The sequence below is a fragment of the Equus quagga genome, chromosome 4 (genome assembly GCF_021613505.1).
Source record: "Equus quagga isolate Etosha38 chromosome 4, UCLA_HA_Equagga_1.0, whole genome shotgun sequence".
NCBI classification, from domain to species: domain Eukaryota; kingdom Metazoa; phylum Chordata; class Mammalia; order Perissodactyla; family Equidae; genus Equus; species Equus quagga.
The window spans coordinates 21977640-21998273 of NC_060270.1; the positions used below are offsets into that span (position 1 = coordinate 21977640).

Genomic DNA, 20634 nt, shown 5'->3' on the forward strand with positions numbered 1-20634 from the left:
TTTTTATTGGGTTCAGATAAAGTCTGGGAATCTTTCTTAATTACTTGTTTAACCACTGTCCACCAGTTGGACATTGGGCATAAGATGAAACTCTTTTGCCATCAAGGGTTTAGTTTCTTGTCAAAAAGAATGAGGAGAAAAGTAGTATTGGTTCAAGGAATAGTTCTAATTCTGTTTGGATCTTCTTCATGTACTCCATTGTTCTTGTACCATAAAATCTGTCTATATTAGAATTCTGCCTCTTGCTTTTGTTCTTGTTACTGAAACCTGACCATTCTTAGACTTTTCTTCTTAACCTTGTAAATGACTATGTAATATTGAAGTTTGCTCTTTTTCTATCCAAACTGCTATATTTGTGTCTACTTGTATGAGATTAGTGTTTTTGTCTACTCTCCCTATGATTCAGAAAGGGTGATCTTAAATCCTCTTTCAAATGAATGTCCTCTTTCTACTTAGATTGAATTGAAAATTTATCCTTCATTGCCTAGAAACATGAGCATCAAGTTGTTTCCTGTGGAACATTATTAAATATCCCTTGGCAACAGCAATTCTAAACTTTTGGTTTTAATCAGAATTGTCTAATATCATATAGGTTACACTTTAGATTGTCAGTTAACTCTCTGAGTATGTAATAGCAGGGCGTCTAGTTTTTTGGATGTAGTGTGCAAGGTGCTTTCAGCAGAATACTTTTGAATAGATGAAGTTTGGTTTAGAGAAGTAGGCTGTTGAATAATTTGGTGAACCACACTGAGAATATAAATTTGACAGACTGGATGCTTACTCTCACATAAAGAGGTATAAGATGGAATCTTACTGGCAATTTACCATTCACATTCCTTTTTTTTAAATTATTATTCCGTATTTGTCTGCCTGGTGTCAGAATTCTATCCAGCTCTTCTAACAATTTACCAGCTCCTTTTCTGAGTAAACTCTAGGAAATATGATTCACTAACAAGTTCTGGCAAGGGATGACTATGAACTTATCTCCTTTGTCTTTTTAAGAGTGATTAAGGACCATGAGTAGGCCGTACTAGAAAGAGTGATGATGTTATGAGTAGAAGACTCTGGCAAATTCTCAGATTTCATATACGGGAGTCATGGTTGCTCTGACTATGGGACAGGTTCCCAGAGCTGATCAGAAAGCCCATTGTTAAGATAAAGGCAGAAGAAAAAAAATAAGAGAACAGTACAGTGAATCTCTGACCTTACAAGCTTTCTTTATACTACTACTTAGATGCCAAGCATCTGAATAAAAAGTAAATAATTTATCATCTCATGTAGACATAGCTACAAACTCTCTGAGGACTCTGAAATTTATGTTTCAATTGTACCTAATTTCCATTTGAACTGAATATTACCCGAAAAACTAAGCAGACAATGTAACTTTGGTAGAAAGATGGTACATTTGCAACCAAACAGGAATGGATTTGAATCCCAGCTTTGCCGCTTATTAGCTGTTGGTCCTAGGCAAGTAAAAATAAAAATTCTTGGCCTCAGTTTCCTCTTTGTAAAACAGAAATATATATCTGTCTTGTAGTGCTGTTTTCAGAATTAGAAATAATATATATTAATGCCCATGTCAGATACTTATTTAATAGTGGTTCTTATTGTCATTATTTTTAGTAATATATTCTATTGTCATTTATCCTATACCCTCTACTATAACTAAATGCTACTTGAGTATATAGTAAATTTTATTGTTTATATAGCTATCATTACATAATAAGTGTGAGGAAAATATTATGCTGACCAGACATAAAATTTAGATATTTTAATTGTAATTTTCTTTCTTTCAGAATTACTTACTGTCATCTACCTTTCCAGAGTAAATGGCTCTATGTTGGAACAGAAAGAGGAAATACACATATTGTAAATGTTGAATCTTTCATTCTTTCTGGATATGTTATCATGTGGAACAAGGCAATTGAACTGTAAGTTTAAACTTGAATATCACTTTATTTGGCTTAAATATTTCATATGGTTATGTAACATATATATCAAATTGCAGTTATTTGAAACATCTATAGCAAATTTATGATTAATTTGAGTTAAAAGTTTAGCTAAAATAATTTAAAACTATAAAGGCTTTAAAAAATAGATATTGTAGTATTAACATATGCTAATTTTAGACTTTCTAAATAATGTAAATAGTTAAGGGTTATATATGCAAAATTTGATGATAAAATAGTAAGGCTTATTCTGAAAGTTATACATGGAAATCATCTCATTTCTTTGTAGTCAACCTTCGTATAGCCACTTCCAACAGGAATGACAAGTGGATTATGACTACGTTTAGTTTTACGTAAAAATCATGATCAGTTCACATATTTTTTAATGCTGGCAGGTTATTCTTCACTTGCCTCATTAACATATTGTTCTGGTTCAAAAGAGAATCAGTTTATCAGTATATTTCATGTTGTGATGTATACAGCTATTTGGGTATATGGTTGATGGCAATTATCACTTTGACTTTGGCACTGATATTTAAGTTTCTGCACATGTAAAATGTGAAGTACTTAAATGTGAAACTTCATGAAATTCCAAGCCATCTGTTTGTAATATATACACAAACAATTCTACTGATTAATGTGTTAATCAGAAAAACAATTTTTCTTTAATAAATATTTATGCTCTGTACCTATTAGATCCTTAACAAGGTATGTTTGACCTGAGACTGGCTCATTCTTTCTCTCCTATATATATTCTAAGTTATATAATTATTTTTCTCCAAAACCCTGACTAAAACAGCCTATTTTTATGAAACTTGACTCTGGTCTTTATAATAAGTCTTCTATTCCCTATTCCCAGTGTTTCAATGTGCATGTCTATTACTTAATAGGGAAAGTTGTTACTAGTCATATTCTTGTTAACAATATTCCTTTTGTATTATGTCCTAATGAATCTTTTATTAATGATAATTTTTCCTCCCTTGTTAGATTAACAGCTGCTCCAGGGCAGAATCATTGTTTATTGCTCTTTTCTTTTTCTTTATACTTGGCTTATTTTGGTGATTTCAGCAGAGTAGCTACTAAATGGCTAACAGCATTATTGAAGAATTAGTGTGATAAGTAGTTACACACTACTATTGACTTACAGCTTTCATTTATATTTATAATTATAATTGGTATGAGCTGTTTGCTCATATATATTTTAATGTTCTGTATATGTACTTTTAAAAACATTCTATAGACAATAATGTCTCCCCAAAAAAGTTAGTTACTTTTTAACTACTCAGGAAAGTGTTTTCCCCCTATATTCTTAGTCCTATATAAAAAGAATAAATAGGGCTGAACGTAATGCTTGTTTTCATAACATTGTTTTAGGATATTGATAAAAATGCAAATAAACTTGAAAGATTGAATTATAGAACCTTTTAAAAATTTAATATTAGTACAAATAGTAATAGATACATCATTTGTGTTCAGTTAACACAAATGAGCTACTAAAGTAATTAAAAAGAATTTATCTAAACAAATCAAATATTTTGCCACTCTTGTAATGTTGTTTACATATTCATTTATTAACAAATCATTGTCATAGTACAAATTAATACTACCTGAACTAATGACTTATGCTTTACCTATATGTATTCATATAGTATATACTTTGTGATATCAGGACTAATGAAGAGTTTAAAAACATTATAAAGGAGAGTAAAATTAGGAGAAATTAAAGAAGTAAATAAGGCACTTTTATTTTTCATAGTATGATCTTATACATGCATCAGAATAGAATCTACTGTTTATATAAATCCAGTGTTTATAGAGTTGTACATGCCTCTGAAAATGTCCTTGAAATATCCTCAAGAATTTATTAGTAGTCAACATCACCTCCTGACTGTTTCTTGGTTTATTTAGACCAGATTTCCAAAAGTATTTTCCATTGAATTATAGTTCCATTGTGATAGATAGAATTTGTAATGTCAACTTCCAGTCTCCCAGAACTGTCTTTTAATTGCTTTTTACCTCTTGATATACATTAGAATATGCATACCACTTCCTGTTATTATGTGTCAACTGTATGGGACAATGCTAAAATATGTATTAATTAAAAGAGTCATTTCATAAATAGAATTTTAGGTACAAATGTTAACAATTGATTTTCTAAGTATGACAAATACTGAATTGTCTTTAGGAGATATGTGAGATTATTCCTGTTTTAAGTCCTTACTTGAAATACTTTTCATTCAATGTTTGTTATTTTTCAGCTTGTTTCTGTTTTTAATGAATTTCTAATTGTAATTTTAGGCAATCCCCCAAATTATAGATAGTTTGTGTTCCCAAAATGTGTATATTGTTTATTTGGAAACTGGAACACATTTTCCATAAAAACAGTGATGTTTGTAGAATACCTCATAAAATAGTAGTATAGAACTAAACTGAGATTACAAAAATATTTTTATGAGAAAATGTATTCCACATTATAGCACAGAAATAGCTGTTTCTGGAGGGCAGCTCTAGTTTTAAAAACAATGCAACCTATTTTTCCTACATATGATTAAAACTAGAGCATGAAATTCAGAATTAAATCATAAATACAAGGCTTGTATTTAGCTAACAATCATTCAAACATGTTTAATGAGTACTATGGTATGCTAGTTACTGGAAGCAGCTATAAACTGGTAAGACATAGTTTCTGTCCTCTTGGGGCTTCCAGTCTATAATGGTGAGATTAAGTAAAAAAGCAATTACAATATGTTGGAAACATAATGTGGCAATCTCATAAAGAGGCTATCTACTATAGACATGGGGTCTCAGAGAAGTGTCTGTGAAGGAAGTTACATCTAAAGTGAGATATGAAGGATGAGTTTCAGTTAGATGACTGAAGAATTGAGAGAGAGGGGTGAGAGTGTTCCAGGAAGAGGGAAAAGAAGATTTAAAGGATGGGAAATGAGAGAATTTTTGTTTCATGCACAAAATTTTAAGTAGTTTAGTTGATTGGAATGGCTAGAGGAGAGGGTGTCAAGAGATAAAGCTGAGGAGTAATCAGGGTATATAATATGAAAGACCTTGTAAGCTAATTTGAGAAGTTTGAACTTTATCTAAGGCCAGGAGCTAGATTTTAAAGAGTTGTAAGCAGAGAATTGACTTGATCAAATTTTCATTTAGGAAGACTACTCTGAATGCAGGTATGGAGAAATGATTGAAGAGAGAAAAGAATATATTCTTGGTAAAAATTATAATGGTGGATTTAGGAGTGGACATAAGTTGACATATTAAAGAAATAGAAGATAAGAGAGGCAAGACTTGGGTATTGTAGGAAGACTTAAGAATAACAGAGAAGAATTAAGAGTGATCCCAAGGTGTTTGCCCTGTGCAACTGTGTAGATAGAAGTATCATTTAGTGAAAGAATGCAGGAGATTGAGCAGGTTGGGAGTAAAATAATGAGTTCAATTTTAGGTAGGTTGAGCTATATATGTTTATAAGACATGCAAATAGAATAGGTATGGGAGAATGGTAGGAAGTGGGATATATGGATCTGAAGGTAGTGAGATCAGAATTTACATGGTCATTGAAACCATGAGAATAGATGAGGTTCTGCGTGAAAGCATATAGAAAAGAGGTAGCAAACTAGTAGACAGTGAACCCATTCTGACTCATACATATGTTTTGTTTGGCCATCATTTAAATATGTTCTGAATTATTAGATTCTAATATTTAAAAATTGGTAGAGTAAAAATAAAAATGTGGATTTCTAGCTTCTCATGAAAAAAATCCATGATGAGACAATCCTAGTCCAGTATTCTTGAATGGCAGTCAGTAATCAACTAGAACTGAGTAACAACTTTCCTTTTGTAGGTGGATATTGTGCTATCCATTTTGGCTCAGTTCTTATTCAGCCTATGTAACTCCTTTGCGATACCTGCCTGGCTCCTGTGGGCTCTTGAATTCATGACCACATATAATATGAGAATAGCTGTCAGTTTAAGGACAGAATACAAAGGAATACCAATATTTAAAATACAAGAGGAGAAAGTCCACAAAGGAAACTATCAAGAAACCATTGTGGTGAATGAGAGGAAGAGAAATAAACAGAGCTACTCAGAAGAATTACTGGGCATCAGTTAAAGGGATATTACATGAATTTAAGCTCATTGATAATTCTATCTAAAGTGATTTTTGTGGGATTTACAGAATCCAGAGTACATAGATGCTTTTTTATTTTTTAACTCAATTTCTAATGGCCATATGTTTTGCAAGGAATGATTTGTAGTTTTTGGAAGTCTAACGTTAGGGAAAAAGTCAGAAAAAATACATCAAAATGTTAATAGTCATTATATCTAGGCAGAGAAATAATATGAGAGAGGTTTTTTCCTCTTAACTTTTGGTATCTTCTACGTTTTGTTTTGTTTTTTTACAATAAATAATATTTCTTCTATATTCTTAAAAAGTCATTACAAATAACTGAAGTTTGATGCTAGATTATTTTCTGAGTGTTTTTTTAGAGTCTGATACTCTAAATGGAAGAATTAGACTCTTCTAATGGAAGAGTCTTGCATATAGTCTGGTGTTTTTCATGGTATGTTTCAATGATTCCCTTAATATGGTCAATGATAAATGATTCTATGGACCAATAATTTTGGAAAATATTCAAGTTTGCAATGCTTATTTGCATAATATGGCTGTAAGAAGTTGTATAGAAGAAAAATATATTTAACTTTGTTTAATTCAGGGTCTCCCAAACTTTTTTGATATGTAACACTCTTTACGTGAAATACCTTTTATATTCACTAGTTTATCACAGAGTACAGTTTGGTATTTGTTGTTCCAATAAAACCCAAGAGACACATGGGATTTTGTGGTTTGTTGGGTATTATTAGTTTCCAGAGGATAATTGAAGGACCTTGTCCCTTATTGGAGGCATTTATACTGCAATAAAGCACTTCATTTATGTGTAAATGATACATTACATATAAACATGGAAGAATTCCAAAAAGCTCTGTAAACTTTTTATAAAGACCTGTTTAGTTTCTTTTCTTCTTGCATATATTCTGGAATGCAAATAGTAACTCTGATTTCCAATTATTCCAATGATTTACAGTGATTCCCTTCATATCCCCAATTATAATACATATTATTTATTGAGTACTTGCTATGTTTTGGCTTTATATTAGGTGCTATACATATCTTCTAATCCTCAAATTATTCCATAGGGTCAGTTCTACTATCTCTATTTTTAGATGAGAAAATTTAGGATAAAAGCACTTACAGAATATCTAATTAATCTTTATTTATTCCTTTGAGTTACTCTGGGGAGTCAGTATCTGGGGAACCTGCAGTTACTTAATTTGTCACTTTTCTCTGATTCCAAAGAGTTTCTAAAATTTAAATCTTTATTGTTTTCTGCAGAATCTTCAATGGTTTTCATGTGTGCTTAAGAAATAAATTATAACTATGTCAATATAATAAAATTAATTTGACACAATTAGGTCATGGAAGAAAGGACAAGGAATAAAATACATCTATGGTCATAGGTCATATCATGTTTAATCAAGGCATAATCATATTCAGCAATGATATAAGTTAAAGTAGGAAATATTTTAGAAAATGCCAGATATCAGAGTAGAATAGATTTAGTCAGATTGACAGAGCACAGGTCCGTTTAACAATTTGCTCTTAGACTCATAATTATCTGTTACTGATTACCCTAGATAACCAGATAAATGAGACATAACCAGTGAACTAGGTTTCCCCAGTTTCTGAGTTTTCTGTACGCTGGCTATTGCAAGAGAGAGAGTTTCTTTGTGAATCAAAGGAACCACTGTACTTTTCTTTAGGAGCAAAATCAGAGATTTTATTCAAAGGAAATTTCAAATCAGGTATGTACTTTGCAATTTGTTTGAAACAGGATTATAGCATCAGCCTTGTGGCCGTATAAGTTTTCTTTTGTCTGTGTATGTAAAAGTTCAGTTTTACATTTTCAGAGGACCAGATCTGGCAACAAACATATAAGATAATGAAGAATCCCGTTGTTATGTGGATCTATATTCTTAAACCTGATCTTTAAAAAATCATACCTACTTTAATAGAATTAGTAGGAGAAAGAAAAGTAGTCTTAAAGAAAAACAACCAAAAACTCAAATTAATCTAAGCTAAACCCCAGAATATTGGGAGTGTACTCCAGTATAATCTTAGTTTCTTTGTTTCAGTCTCTGATGATAAAGTGTTTTACTGTTTACTGTTTAATTTACTGTTTTGAATTGATTTAACAGATCCACAAAGACTCATCCAGGTCCAGTTGTACATTTAAGTGATAGCCCAAGAGATGAAGGGAAAGTGAGTATCACAATACCATTATTCTTGCATTTCTTTTCCTCATTCCTGAATAAAGTTGTTTCTTACTATTTATTGCTAACATCTATCACAGTTCACAGCATTCAGTGTAATCTAAAATTAAAATATGTCAAATGAATAAATGAATGAATGAATTATTCACACTAATAATGGCCCCAAATGAAGTCTTTAGTTTCACCTAGAGTTAAAGATATTTAATTCTAGAATTTTGAGGAAGTCATGTAACATGTGGAACAACTTAATTTTCAAATATTCTGTGCTTGAACTTAATATATTTATTAGTCATTAATCATTGGTCTCTGCCATTCAGTTTTGGTAATGATAAATGACCAATATTAAATAATCATAAATTAGCCAATTTTGATTTTATAATTAGGTAACAATATAGAAAATGTTTTCAGATTACAGAAATAGTCCTTATTCATCTTAATTATTTATAATTTTTCTATGATGATGAGGAAACAAAGTTGATAACATGAAAAGATCTAAAGCATCACTTTCATTATAAACATTGTCTCTTCAAATATATAATTTTGCTAAGTACTGTAGAAAATACTTGAATAAATAATTCCATACAGGTTTGGTTCTTTGTTTATTTTTAAACGATAGAAACTGAATTAGCCTAATAAATATTTAACCTGAAAGGCAACCCTGCCTGATGGTGATAGAAAGAACATTGGATTTCTTCAAATTGATCCAGAAATACAGTGTAATCAAGTGTCATCAGAATTTACTTATTTTTAGAGAATTCACAAGCTGATTCTAAAATTCATAAGAAAATGAAAATGTTTAAGAATAACCAAGACATTTTTTAAAAAAAGTACCTTATGATTTTGGTATAGGGGTACAAGAAGACCAGTAGATCTAAATAGATATTCCAGAAATTGCTCAGGCAATTGAGGGAATATTGTATATTTTAGAGAAGATATTTCAGGACATGTTAAACTATTGAATAAATGATATTGGACAATTGGCTGTTCATTTTGAAAAAAATAGAAAACCTTTACCTCCTACCACTCATAGACATAAATTCCAGATGGAGAAAATACATAAACATTAAAATCACAATTCAGAAAGTTTTAGAAGAAACTATAGGAAATGAATTGTTACTGCGAAGTAAAGACATCCTTAGGCAAGACATAAAACCTAAAAGCTTCAAGGAATATACCATAACAAGACAATCATGATAATATATAGGCAACAAAGTAGGAGACAATATTTGCTACATATATAGTAGGGAAATACTGAACAAGCCAAATATATAAAGCACTTGTACTAAATCCTCATCTTTCATAATGGGAAATCAATTGTTAATGTCTAATAAATCAAGAAATGGCAATATAAATATATTTAGAAATATGAAAATAAGTTTACTAGAAAAAACGATTATAAGAATTGAAGGTGTGGTTGCCTCTTAACTCAAGAGAGCAAAGTTTGGCAGTGAGGCGGAAACAGCTTTATTAATAATCACTAGGGAAATGCAATATACCATTTTTTATCCATCAGATTGACAAAATATTAAAAATTTAAAATATTAATAATATTAGGTAATGTAAAAGGCATTGAGAAATGGGCATCTAGATACAGCAATAGTAGGTTTATATACCAGTATGGGCAATTTGGCATTATCAACATTTAAAACATATATTCATTATGTCCTGGAAAATCCATTTCAGATATCTATCCTATTTATATGACCAAGGGGCAAAATATTGAAAACAGCATAAAGGTCTATTAATAGAAAATTGAATAAATGAATGCTAATAAATTCATACTGTGGAATGCTGTGATGATATGGAAAGTTCTTTAAGCCATGTTTTTGAAAGAAAAGTTGCAGAACATTAAGTGCAGTATAAAACCGCTTGAATAATGTATTTATGTTTTTACTTATATATTCAAATACCCAAGAAAAAAAGCCTGAAAAGGATATGTACAAGTCTGGGGGGATACTGGAGATTGGAATTGGGGAAAATGGTCAAAGCTATTCTTATTTTATTTGTGTTATTCAAATTTTTATGAAAGAATATAATGTGTGTTAATTGCATAATTAAAAATTAGGCATGCAAAATAATTAGGATTACAGTCAGAAGGCTATATGTTTGAATTGTGGCTCTACTACTTATTGGCATTAACCTTGAATAAATCACTTGACTTCTTGTAGATTAGTTTTTCCATCGATAGCCTTTTGTCACATAGAAGTTTTTAATTTTAATATTCAAATTTATCAGTCTTTTCATTTGATGCCTGCATTTTGTTTCTTATTCAGTAGATCTTTACTTTCCTGAGTGAAAATATAATCCTATTTTTTTCTATTAGTTTTAAGGCTTTCCATTTCACAAATTAGATTTTAATCTATATGTAATTTATTTTTTGTTGGCTTGAGATAAGGATATACTTTAATTTTTCCATGTAAATAATTCATTTATTGAATATTCAATTCAGTTTCCACTGATTTATAAGGACATCTCACTCATATGTCAAGTTCCCATATTTAGGTGGGTCTTTTTCTGGGTTTTTTCCTCTGTTGCACTGATGTATTTATCTATTATTGTACCAATAGCACACTTTTTTAGTTATAATAACTTTACAAAATATCTTGATATCTGGTAGGCCCTCCTCCCTGTCCCATCTTGGCTTTTTCTGGCCATTTATTCTACTATATGAAGTTTAATATCAGCTTATCAAGCTCTATGTAAATCCCTGTTGGGATTTTGTTTGAAACTTGGACACATGGATTAATTTACAGAAAATCTACATCAAGATATGAGTGTTCCATCTATAAACTTGATATATTTACTTTGGGTTTCTTTTATGTTTTTCTATATAGCTTTATAACTTTTTTCACAAAAGTTGTACTATCTTTTGTTATCTTAATTCTAAGTACCTTATAGATTTTATTTCTCCGGTGAATTAATTTTCTTAAAATCAGTTTCATAATTGATTGTTAGTGTGTTAAATATTGATTTTTTAATTTTTTTGTATTCAATTACATCACTGAATGTTTTGTTTTTAAGAGCTGTCCTTAGATTATCTAGAATATTCTATGTGTAAAAGCATAGCAAATGTTTGTTTCTTCCTTTCCAATGTTTATAGTTTTTTAAATATATATTTGTTTTGTTGGATAGGAACCCTGTGCAGTGTTGAACATAAATGGTTTTAACGGAAACTTTTTTTGTTTCCAACCACAAAGGAAATGTTTCTGAGATTTCAACATTAAGTAAGATGTTTGCTGCAGGTCTTTGGTTGATTGCTTTTATGAAGTTTCCACCTGTTTCTAATATTCTAAAAATTTTAAATTATGAGTGGTGTTGAATTTTATTGAATGCTTTTCTACGTGTGTCAAGATGTGTTTTGTGCCAGTTTCAGCCTATTGATAGTGATGCTATCATTTAGAAATGCCTTGGGGCACTCATCTGGGCCTGAGGGGAGCCCCCACAGATATTTCCCCTTTCAGAGCTAATGTTGTGCCTGGACTGGCCCTTGTGGTTCTTATGATTGCAAGACATACTTCAGTAACAACCATCAGGGAACTTTGAAAAACAAGGCTTATTATTCACAGATCCTGTAAGGTACATGGTATGCCCAGGATCACACAGTGAGGTCATAGGTGGAGAGAGAGAGGGTGCAGACTTTGAGTTCTGCTTTTTTTTCTGGGGTCAAGGGTGGAGTGCCTAGGGTTTCACAGGTTCACTCTTTACTGGTGAATTTCAAAAAAATATAAGACCAGAATTAAAGTGCAGTAAGGGAAAAGCAAATGGTCAAAGGGTCAATTTATCTAGGTCAATGAGAGCCTTCTAAAAAATGGGAACTTCATGGGTATGGCAGGCTGGCTCTTTCTCTAGTCCTATATCTGGCAATGTGTTTATTTGAGATAAATGTCTTTGAAGTGGATTCCTCAGCAATCAAAAGCTTAATGTCAGGAACTTACATTACAATCAGAAAAGTTAACTGTCAGAGGCTTACACTATAAGATGATTTTTCTTTAATTTGTTCCTTGGTTGAACTATGATAACAGATTTTCTAATTTTACACATTTTTGCATTTCTGGTATAAATTCAACCTTGAAGGGAAAAGCTTCCATGGAGGCTTGTTGGTAAAGTGAAAGAAGGAACAAATTACTGATATTAAGGTTCCTACTGAAACGAGATAGTATCATAGAATTGGAAAGTAGACCACCCTCTCCTAGTACTATTTACTAAAGAAACTGCACATTAGTCTATCAAATAGAAGAGGGTGTTTTTGAACTGAGAGGTGCCTGTACTGGGCATAGTATTCTGTAAATCTCCTTGGATTCTCTCAGCCTTGCTTGTCTCCCAAACTCTTGGCTGCTTGCTTCACCTCATTTTGTCAGGATTAATCAGTTTCATGCAGTACTACTTCCTGAAGTTGACCGGCTGTGCCCAGAGTTTCTGGCTCCTCCCTTTAATTCTTGAGAATTATAATGTTCCATACTATAAGGCAGGAGATCTTGCTTCCCTAACAGCTGCCAGAGGGGTCAAATGACAACTCTGAAGTGAGGGGGTGTTAACTTCTCATGAAGAAAACCTTGACCAATATTAGACAAGACACAAGAAATAAATTCTCCCTCCCTTCCTCCCTGTGGTTGGGCTATTCTAATTCATGGTTTTTCCACATAAAGCGTTAAGAGTCATCCTGTAAGGCCAAGCAGATACACCTGCTGAGTGATTAGCTATGTTTCTTCTACTTGTCCCCATGAAATAGTGGTTAGTGTGATGAATCATCTTACTTCTTTGCTTTCCTTCACTTTTCCTTTACTATTGCAGCCCTGAGATTGCACTTTTCGGTGAAATATTAGCACTTAAGCCTTGCCTCAGGCTCTTTTCTACAGAACCCTGGTTAAGACAACAGTTATCAGAATTGTTCTAGATCAGGGATTGGAAATTAAAGCCCATGGGACAAATCTGGCATGCCACCTGTTTTTGTAAAATGGTTTATTGGAACATAGCCATGCTCATCCATTAACATATTGTCTGTGGCTGCTTTCTTACTACAAGAGCAAAGCTGAGCAGTTGTGTTGGAGCTATAGCACCTGCAAAGCCTGAAGTATTTACTATCTAGACCTTTACATAAAAAGTTTGCTGACCCCTGTTCTAGACTATAGACCTTCAGGATAGGATTTTGGAGTGGATTGTCTCCTATCTAAAATCAAAAAACCCATTAAAAGTGCCAGGTGAAGTGGTATTAAATCCTATGCAGTGACATCACAATTACTTGAACAGGGGCCCGGCTCCGTGGCCGAGTGGTTAAGTTTGCATGTTCCGCAGCGGTGGCCCAGGGTTCGGATCCTGGATGCGGACATGGCACCGCTCGTCAGGCCACGTTGAGGCAGCGTCCCACATCCCACAACTAGAAGGACTTGCAACTGAGATATATACAACTTTGTATAGGGGGAGTTTGGGGAGATAGAGCAGAAAAAGAAAAAAAAAAGATTGGCCACAGTTAGCCCAGGTGCGGGAAAAAAAAAAGGAAAACAATTACTTTAACATTCTCCTATGATTAATTGGGATGAGAGGTTGATGGAAAGGTAAAACAATGGGAGATCAAGTACTTGTAGTGGTTAATTGGTAAAGGGCTATGATAATTATAGTGATGATGAAATGAAATAGCTTCCTTTGATGCCACTTGTATTTTCTATTCTGACACAAATTACAAATTTAGTAGTTTAAAACAACACAAATGTATTATCTTACACTTCTGTAGGCCAGAAGTCCAACACAGGTCTCACTGGGCTAAAATCAAGAAATCGTCAGGGTTATATTCCTTTCTGGTAGCTCTAGAAGAAAATCTGTTTTCTTGCATTTAGCAGTTTTCTAGGGTATACATGTTCCTAGGGTTGTAACCCCCTTCCTCCATCTTCAGAGACAACAATGTAGAATCTCTTTGACCTTCCATCTTTGCATCTCTTTCTAACCACAGTTGAGAAAGGTTCTCCACTCTTGAGGACTCATATGATTAGATTGGACCCACCTGGATAATCTAGGATACTCTCCCCATCTGAACAAACCTTAATTACATCTGAAAAGTCTTGTTTTGTCGTGTAAGGTAATATATTTACGTGTTCTGAGGATTAAGGCATCTGTAGACATCTTTGAGGGGCCATTATTTTGCCTACCAAACCACTGGAGATTGTACGAAAATAAAATGATCAACTCAGAACAGTTAATTTCTGATTTAAGGAATGCCAGAGGCCCTCTGAGGCAGCTTTAAAGGAACTCTTATCTTCTGCAGCTTTAGGGCAGACTGTGCTAAAGATAGGCCCAGGATCTATTTATAAGGAGACTTAAGTACATAGTTTGATAGGTCTTGTTGGTTAAAGTCAAAGCCCTGATAAGGAAAGAATGTGGCCCTGACACCTGGTATATTAGCTTCCTATGGCTGCCATAGCAAAATTCTACCAAACTAAGTGACTTAAAACAACAGAAATTTATTATTTTACAGTTTGGAGGCCAGAAGTCCAAAATTAGGGTCTTGGACAGGCCATCCTCCCTCTAAAGGCTCTAGGAGAGAATCCTTTCTTGCTTCTTCCAGCTTCTGGTGGCTCCTGATGTTCTTTGATTTGTGGCAGCATAACTTCAATCTCTTCCTCTGTCTTCACATGGCCTTCTTCTCTGTGTCTCTGTATCCTCTCCTCTTTTATAAGGACACCAGTCATTGGATTTAGGGCCCATCCGAAAGCAAGGATGATTTCATCTCCAAATTCTTAACTAATTACATCTGCAAAGACTTTATATCCAAATAAGGACATGTTCTGAGGTTCTGGGTGGACATGAATTTTGGGAGACATTATTCAACCACTATACCTGGAATAGGGAAATTTGTTTAGATAAGCTTGAGAATATTGTAAACCTCACCCCCTCCAATTTCCTTGAATCCTCCTGGCCAGCAGAAGTACCTCTTTCACTGTTTCCAGAGAACAGTTTCCCTTTTCTAGGAGATTGTATAATGACCTCACCTGAGATATTTTTCTTGCCTGATGATGTTTATCCTTATAAGACCAACCTTCAATCTTATTACCTCCAGGCCACAAGAATCACATCTCAGATCTCAGCACAGCCTAACATAGAAGCGTAAGTCTTCCTCCAGGAAGAAACAGACTCTTTATGAAAGAAATAGAATATCCCCCAAAGGATTTTATGACCTTGCTGATACTGTCAGTCACCAAGTGTGTAGAAGAGTTTTTTAAGAGTTTGAACTTGGAGGGGGCTACATAGAGGAGAGTTCATTTATGTGGGAGCACTCAACCACAATTTGAGATTTAATGCTTTGAGAAGGACATCTGGATCTGGTCCTAGTCATTTGCTGGGATGGCTCCTTGAAGCTTGGACTCAACAAAGGATTATGGTAAATAAAGTAGAGATACCAGAGCCTTTTGATATAGTATTAAAGAAGGGATCCGAAGACAGGGAAATGAGAATGTTATAGTGGATATATTGTATTTGGTCTGGCAACTCATCTCCTGACTGTATTCCCTAGGAGGCTCCTAAGGACACTTCTTCACTTAACCTAATAAGGAATGCTCTGGAAAGATGAGTATCAGCGTATTTGAGAAGTTTGGTAGTGGTTGTCCTTTTTTGGCTTTTGTTGCTAGTAGGAGATGATGACAAGAACCAGGCTCCATAATATCTATGGGGATCAAATATCATGTATTGGTAGAGGCCAGATGGCAATATGTAATCATCTGGCAATGTAAACATAATTACCATAACAAGCAGCAAGGCTGGATGGCAATTCAGAAATCTCTGGTAATAGCTAATATATCATGCTGTTTCTAGGGGCAAAATTATGTGGGCAGATTAATGGGATGTTGTTTGGTTTGCATAATGAGAAAAAAATCAAGAACAGTTTAGCTCTTGACTTGACCACCAAAGTGCAAAAATCACAGTGCCTCATCAGGTTTCCAGATATATCAGCTCACAGATCTAGAATCCATTGATTGAAAGGGTGAGGCCAGTTGCCCCTGAAGAAGGACTTTGAAATGCTCCCATAAGTACTTAGAATAATTATTAGAAGCATCTGTGCTCATTTTCAGGAGTAACTGTTTACTTTTTCAGTACTATTAGCTATAGGGTCAGAGCAGATATTGATACCAAAAAATCCAAAAAGCAATTGTGGTCCTCCAGTTAGAATCATGGTATATGGAACTAGGTAACCAGGTGATAAATGAAGTTTTATCTCAAGTGTATCTTATAGTTGGTCCAATGAGTATGCAGGGACACCTAGTTATTTCACAGCCCAATTGTATAATTTGTACAGATTATGCTTAGAAGCTGCCATAATGCTCATATCAGTTTTCTGACATTGAAATTAGAGTCATTGTCTGGGTTCTGCAAAAAACAAGATAGATTGAGCTTGGTGTTAGTAGACCACTATAAAATTAACCAAATGATAGCCCCAATCACAGCTGCCTTGCTGTTGAAACTTTTACAGGTGCAGATCAACACAACCTTATGTCACTTGATAAGCAATTATTGATATAGTGAACTCTTTTTTCTCAATATCCATCAGCAGAGAGGATCAGAAGCCACTTTTATAGAAGGGGAAAGCAGTGTAACTTCACAATCTTTTTTCAGGACTATGCTATTTTTCCTGCTGTTTGTTATAATATAGTCTGCAGAAATCTTGATTGTCTTGACATTCCTTAGAAAGGATAGTAGTTCACTTTCTTTACTATATAATACTGATTGCATTTGGTGAGAAGTGGCAAGTCCCTATATAGTTCATAAGACTCATGTATCAAAGGGTGGGAAGAAAAATCCGACAAAGGTCTAGGACCTTGCCTTATATGTGATGATTTTGAGGGTCTAATTGTCTGGGGCATACAGGGGCATGTCCTCTAAGGTAAAGCATAAGCTTTTTTATTTCTCCTTCCTAAAAAAGTGTCATATCACTTGGTGGGCCTTTTTGAATTTGGATAATACTATATCATACCCTTGAAATTACTGTTCCAAATTATTTTTTTAAGTTATCTGAAAGTCTGCTAGTTTTGAGTGGGTCCTAGAGAAAAAAAGGGCTCTTCACTAAGTCCAAGCTGGTTTTCAAGCTACCCTACCACTTGGTACCTATAATCTAGTAGGTCTGATAGAATTTAATGTATCTAGTAGATAAGAATGCTCTATTGGAAAGCCCAATATGAGTCACATGAGCTACTCTCCATTTTCAACTCCTGGCATGCTAATAGGCCCTTGTAGAGACTGAACACCTAACCATGGGACACCAAATGGCTATGTAACCTAAGCTGTCTAGCGTCAGTTAGATTATCATATTCACTGAGTCATATGATTTGGTGAGGGAAGTGACGATCCATTTTACATTGGAAGTGGTATATTCAGAAAATCAGCCTTGAGCTTGGCATAAGTAAGTTAGATAAATGGGGATCTCAGAATTTCGTCTGTTGCAACAATGCCTTTCTCTCGAGCCACATATAAGGACTCATGGGGTGGGAAAAGAATACATAAAATCAACGATGGAAGAGGACAAAATTCAGGCCTGGTTCACAGGTCAGATGATTGGTTGTCTGATACTATCTGGACATAGCCTACTGCTCAATTACATCCCCCCACTTAGAGGTGACCTTGAGTGACCTGATGAAGAAAAATCCTTACAATGGATAGATCCCCAAGCAATATACTTGATTGTGCATTTCATATGAAGAGTGAAACATAATAATGAAGTCTAAAAACAAAAATTTCTTTCCACTTGGAAATTTAAAAACTCTTCATTAGACAACATTAGGTAAAATAAAAAATAAAAATTAAAATTGAAGAATAAAAATTAACAGTAATGTAATACTACATATAAGAATCTATGAAATATAATTAAAACAATTATAAAATAATCCATAGCCTTTAATACTCATTTGAGTAAAAACAGAAATTTAAATAAATTTAATATGAAACAAAAAAGCTAAAAAAAGAACAAGAAAATACAGCAAAATGAAGCAGAAGAAATATATAGAAAGCAGAACTTCAGTTAGTTCTCCTGATTTTAAGCTATCTTATAAATTCATCAAAATGCTGGTTCTTTGATTAGAACATAAACAAAATATGGAAACTACTATCTGACCTAATTGAGATAGAGAGGGAGAAAACAAAGTTACGCAAATAATACACAAAACAAGGGGAAGCACACTAAAACTAAAGAAATATTTAAACATTTAAATTAAATTATTTTATACAACTCTAAGCAGATAGATATAAAAACCTAAGTAAAATGAGTAATTTCCTAGGCAAATAAGTTTATCAACATTGACAACAATGGAGACAGAAAGCTTAAGAAAATGAGAATGTTATTAAATTACTATTCCCATACGTAAATGCCAGACCCAGATGGTTTTACAGGGAAATTTTACTAAATTTTCAAATAATATATAATCCCAGTGCTACACAAACTATTCTAAAGCAGGGTTTGCCACTATGGCCAGAGAGACAATCTGGTCTGCCTTCCATTATTGTAAATAAAGTTTTTTTGAGACTGTGTGGTCTGAACAGCTTAAAATACTATCTGGCCCTTTAAAGAAAAAGTTTACCAACCCCTGCTCTGAGTATAGTTTTAAAAAAGGAAAATATACAGATTGTTTTTATTTTGTGAGTGACAACTAAACCTGATAAAGGTTGCACTAAAAAGAAAAACATGGAGTTACTGAACTCATTAATATCAGTGGACAAGTCTTAAATAAAATAGCAGACTCCAATAGCATATTTAAAAACAACACATTGTGACAACACATTGTGACAAGTGGTGTTTTATTCCAGGGATGCAACAATGGATACTGTGTACAAATCCATCAGTAGAGTTCATATTGCTAACGTATCAAGGGGAAAAAATTATGATCATCTCCACTGATGCTGAAAATGTCTTTGAGTAAAATGTAACACCCATGGTATTTCCATTTTTGGTAATAGCAGACAATTTTAGATCAGTCCTCCCACTGGGAGAACTGGAAAATCTGGACAAAATATTTTTGAAAATCTGTTTGAGGGCACCAGAGAGTGACCAAGGCAGTGAAGATTTGTAGGCCCTAGCTCCCAGAGAAAGCAACACAGAGAGGTAAACCAAACTTTTGGCACCACCTTTCCCCTGTAAGCATTTTCCTATTTGAAAAGAATGGCTGAGATATTGAGTAACCACACAGAAAGTTATTGGCTGAGAGACTAAGCAGGGTTTCCTGCGATTTCATAGGGTAGGAGGGTAGTGGGGATAAAAAAGGTGTTCAGGGAAAGCCAAAAATAAAGGTCTCTGGTAATCGTTCCAAGCTTTCCATGTGTCCCCAGAGGAATATGCCCTACAGATACGGTTGAACTGGAAATATACCTCCCCTCTGAATGACTGGAATCCTTGTTAACGTTATCTGAATCCTTTTTGGGATTAAGTTGATCTGCCTTAGTCTAACTACCTCACAAAAGCAAAGATCAGTCCTTTCTGGAAGAAGGAAACATTACCCAGAGCCTTTATTTGTGTCTAAATTTCTCCTATACTTAGCCTCTATACTTAAAGTAGAAATAACGTGTATACAAGGATCAGAAAGATCAGAATTGACTGGAAACTAATTGACTAGAACAAACAGAAAGTAGAGATAGATCAACAGGAGATTCAAATAGCAGTTATTAAGCATAGACTTTAAAATAAGTGTGATTGAAACGCTTAATAAGCTAAAAATGATGGAGGTTTCAGCAGAGAAGTGAAAAATAGAGAATAAAATAACATTATAAACAGATGAAGAGAGAATTAGTGTCCTGGAAGATAGGTCAGAAGAAAATATCCAGATGAAAGCATGGTGAGGCAAAAGGATAAGGAGCTTTTGGAACATAATGAAAAGGTGTGTATATGTGTAATTGGAGTCCCAGAAGAAGAGAGAGAATGTGACAGCAGCAATATTTGAAGAATGAGTGGATGATAATTTTCCAGAACTGATGACAGATAATCAAAAATCCAAGATACACTACAAACTCAAAACAAACTTAGCAAAAAATAAAGTTCACCTAGGCATATCAAAGACAAAGAGAAAAATCTTAAAAGCAGTCAGAGTACAGAAAGAAAAAAAAAAAACTGTAAGACTAACAGTAGGCATCTCAACAGAAAAATTGGAAATGAGGACAATTGAATGATAATGTCAAGGTGCTGGGGAAAAAGCAACTGCCTATGCAGAATTTTATACTCTACAAAAATATCCTTAAAAACATATTATCAAATTATTGCAACTTTAACATAATTTGTAATAATTCGTTAAAAACAAATCGGCTCTAATGAAAAAGACTAAAGGAATTCTCTCATAAAATAAAGTTGATCCATTATAAAAGAACAGAGATGGAGGAATAAAGA

General features: G+C 33.6%; 1 protein-coding gene across 1 annotated transcript in view; it reads left to right on the forward strand.

Moving 5' to 3' along the window:
* Nucleotides 1–20634, forward strand: part of STXBP5L (syntaxin binding protein 5L) — a 352935-nt gene that overhangs the window by 135687 nt on the left and 196614 nt on the right. The window contains exons 5-6 of the mRNA XM_046659436.1: nucleotides 1797–1931; nucleotides 8214–8277. Coding sequence (XP_046515392.1) covers nucleotides 1797–1931; nucleotides 8214–8277 — 199 coding nt within the window. The remainder of the gene's footprint in view (nucleotides 1–1796; nucleotides 1932–8213; nucleotides 8278–20634) is intronic.